This window comes from Rutidosis leptorrhynchoides, chromosome 7 (genome assembly GCF_046630445.1).
Source record: "Rutidosis leptorrhynchoides isolate AG116_Rl617_1_P2 chromosome 7, CSIRO_AGI_Rlap_v1, whole genome shotgun sequence".
In the NCBI taxonomy this organism is placed as follows: Eukaryota; Viridiplantae; Streptophyta; class Magnoliopsida; order Asterales; family Asteraceae; genus Rutidosis; species Rutidosis leptorrhynchoides.
In genome coordinates, this window is record NC_092339.1 from 50,151,810 (window position 1) to 50,155,225 (window position 3,416).

General features: G+C 33.5%; 1 protein-coding gene across 1 annotated transcript; it reads right to left on the reverse strand.

The window, feature by feature from the left end:
- Positions 1-1,641: 1,641 nt before the first annotated feature.
- On the reverse strand, positions 1,642-2,363 carry LOC139859202 (uncharacterized). The gene is made up of 2 exons (XM_071847997.1): positions 1,981-2,363; positions 1,642-1,879 (listed from the first exon to the last, which is right to left on the reverse strand). Exons 1-2 carry the CDS (start codon positions 2,361-2,363, stop codon positions 1,642-1,644), a joined length of 621 nt encoding a protein of 206 aa, XP_071704098.1.
- Between the last annotated feature and the right edge of the window lie 1,053 nt (positions 2,364-3,416).

Here is a 3,416-nt window from a genome sequence, read left to right on the forward strand (position 1 = left end):
TTCGCAAAAAAAAAAAAAAAGAGGCATTGATCCAAAATCAAATTGATGCCTCTTGCGGTTGGTATTCTATTTAGAGTTAGTCTCCAGATTAACAAATTTATTTATTTTTAATTCATCCATATTAATTACTTGTTTATCATCAAACTAATTTTTGATTATTATTTATTACTAGATATTAATTACTTAGGGTACGTTTGTTTACCTCTTAATGGAATGGTTCAGCACTGAATGCTGAACCATTCAGCATTCAGTGCGTTTGTTTCTGACCTCTGAATGACATATGGTGCTGAATGGTTCAGAATTAAGCTCTGAACCATTCAGAGCAGAAACACTCTCTTAACCATTAAGAGCCTAAATTTTCTGTAATATTGTCCTGAAATCATATCCTGATCACTTAACTAACAAGTATATTAATTTTTTATTAACGTAACACGTTAGAAGGTAGTTTTACTCAGTTCATATCGTTCATTCTAAATGATTATCAAACAGCTTATTTTCATTCAGAGCGAACTTTATTCAGAGACTCTGAACCACTCAGATTCTGAACTATTCAGCACTAAATCATTCAGTTTTATCAAACGCACCCTTAGTAATTATTAGTAAACTAATTATCTATATAGTCATATAAAGCTCTAAAATAGTGATGTCATCATTAAGCTAAATACCACTTTTTTTTTTTTTTAAGCAAATCATATATTAATAACACAAAATGATACAGTGGAAGTTTACAAGCTAACTAGCATCACAACAGAGGATATATACATTACATAGAGATGCTAAGATTGCATCTATAAAACTGCAATAAAACCGCAATAAAACTAAAATTTAATTAAGAAAAACCGAAGGATTATTGAACCAAGAATGCCAATCGATATTTCTCTTTTTGTGCCTCTTCGCGACCCATTCGAATGTCTTGACTTGAATCTCTTGACTTGAATCTCGCTTAACGCCATAGGGGCGCTCCAACATTTGTTTTTGAAAACCATTTGATTTCTATTCCTCCACACAAGATAACAACATGACCAAATAACCGCTTGTAAAATGTCTTCATCCGCACCTTGAGTACTTTTTCCCAATAATTGATCTTCTAAGCTTACGAACGAAAATGCACCTAAATCCCACCACTTGAACACTTTTGACCACCCGTCTAGAACTTTTTTGCATGATATGAGGGAGTGATCTACCGTCTCAATATCATTGTCACAAAGTGGACAACGCACCGAGTGTAAATCCATCCCTCTTTTATCCAATTCCGTACGTACCGGTAGTCGTTTTTTCCTAGTCTTCCAAATGAATATCTCAACTTTTTTCGGCACCAAGTTGTTTCTAAAAGTTTCTTTTGCATTTGAACCCACAAAAATTGTCTTCGAATCAATTAAATTATTAAGCTTTTTAGTTGTAAAAATACCATTATTACACGCACCCCATATCCACCGATCCTTGCAACCCGGGTCCATTTTGATCTCACGGATTCTGCTGCTAATGGCAGCTTCTTCTTCGGCTGTTCTTCCGGATATCGTTCTGACCCAGCACCAATTTGCTGTCGCGTTGCTGCCATCCCACACAACTCGATCTTTTACCAACGCATCCATATTTGAATCAATTCTTGCTAGCCTTGGATATTTATCCTTCAACGCACCATCACCGAGCCAACTGTCTTTCCAAAAAAAATGTTGCACCGCCATCCCCAATCTTCTTCGCAAATGAATTCTTAAAAGTAACACCATGTGAATCAATCAAATTCCCTGAAGCAATAACGTTAGCCCAAACGGTTTTAAAAGAACATGAATTCCCATGAGTGTCATCACCAAGCCCACCCTTAACCCCGTAAATGCTCGAGATGACCTTAACCCATAAGGAGTCAGTTTCGGATTTAAACCTCCACCACCACTTACCGATTAAGGTCAAATTTTTATTTTTAAGTGAACCCAAGTTTAACCCACCCAACTCATAAGGACGTATGATGTCATCCCATTTTACCCAAGAAATATGTGTTTTTTTTCCGACCCACTCCAAAAAAAAGGAACGTCTCCACTCTCAAGTTTTTTGAGCACACTTTGTGGGGCGCGAAAAAGGGAGAAAAAGTACAACGAGAGACTATTTAGCACCGACTTCACGAGGAAGCGTCCACCAAAAGACATCGATCGTGCTTTCCAATCCGATAATCGTTTCTCGAATTTATTATTGACCGGTTCCCAACTTTCGATTTTATTCATCTTACCACCCACCGGAATCCCAAGATAAGTAAATGGGAAACTTCCAACATTACACTTAAAGGATCTTGCTAAAGTTTCTGTTTCAACACCTTCAACACTAACCCCATATAATGTACTTTTTTGGTAGTTGACTTCTAGACCCGACATATGCTCAAAACACTTAAGAATCATAATGAGATTACAAAGATTATCTCGACCCCATTCCCCAAAAAAGATAGTATCGTCTGCGTATTGTATGTGATGACCCGGGAATTTCCGACTAAATTTAAACTTAATCTTCATATGATTTCGATACGATAAGCAAAGTATGTAATGTTGAGTCTAGAAAATTTTGAAAACAATGTTCATATATTCAATTAACCTTTGACCGTTCTCGACGATTCACGAACCTTTAATTGTAAACAGAAATGCAAATATGAATAATTACACATGTAAATAATTATATTAAATACATCAATAAACTATTATGTAAAATTTATTAAAATTAGCATTTTTGAATAGAATTAATATTATCGTTATTTATCATTTATTATTACTAGCCTATTTACCAACAATATCATATTACTAGTATTAATATATCTATACCTGCAATTATTATGATTTACGAATTTTTTTTACATTTAAATAGATAGATATAAATACTCAGATTATATAAACACATATATATAAACAAATTTCAAGTTATACACATATATATAAATACTTGTACATATATATAGATATATAAATACTGATTTATATAGTTGTAAATACAAATAATATGTGTACTGGTTTTCATCACTATCAAACTATTATGTAAATTATTTTTTTACTATAATCAGGTACGAATCCTTGCAATTAGTCATATAAGCAGACAAAATCTGTTAGAGCCATTTGTTTTTATGTTTTATATTCTTTTGATTGCTTTATTCGAATTGTACCAATCAAACTAGTAAAACAACTGTTAATTAAATCATAACAGCTGTGATTGCATCTACAAACTCAATATAACCTTTTGATAACATAATTCAAGGAGAAAAACCAAAAACCACAATCATCATGTTCTATGAACCATAACAACCTACATCGTTAAACATATCTACTACTATTTCCTTCTGTTTTCTGGTTAACCGAATACCAACCACCATCATCTTCTTGCTCGAAGAAACAAGACCACTTCACCACTTTACTATCACCAACTTGATTTACTCTATTTTTCTT

Excerpts from the sequence above, each read along its gene's own strand:
- LOC139859202 (XM_071847997.1), bottom strand. The coding sequence starts at position 2,363 with ATGTCGGGTCTAGAAGTCAACTACCAAAAAAGTACATTATATGGGGTT. Across the intron at positions 1,880-1,980 it reads AAAAAACACATATTTCTTGG|GTTTAAATCCGAAACTGACT; the intron begins GTAAAATGGGAT and ends GTGGTGGTGGAG.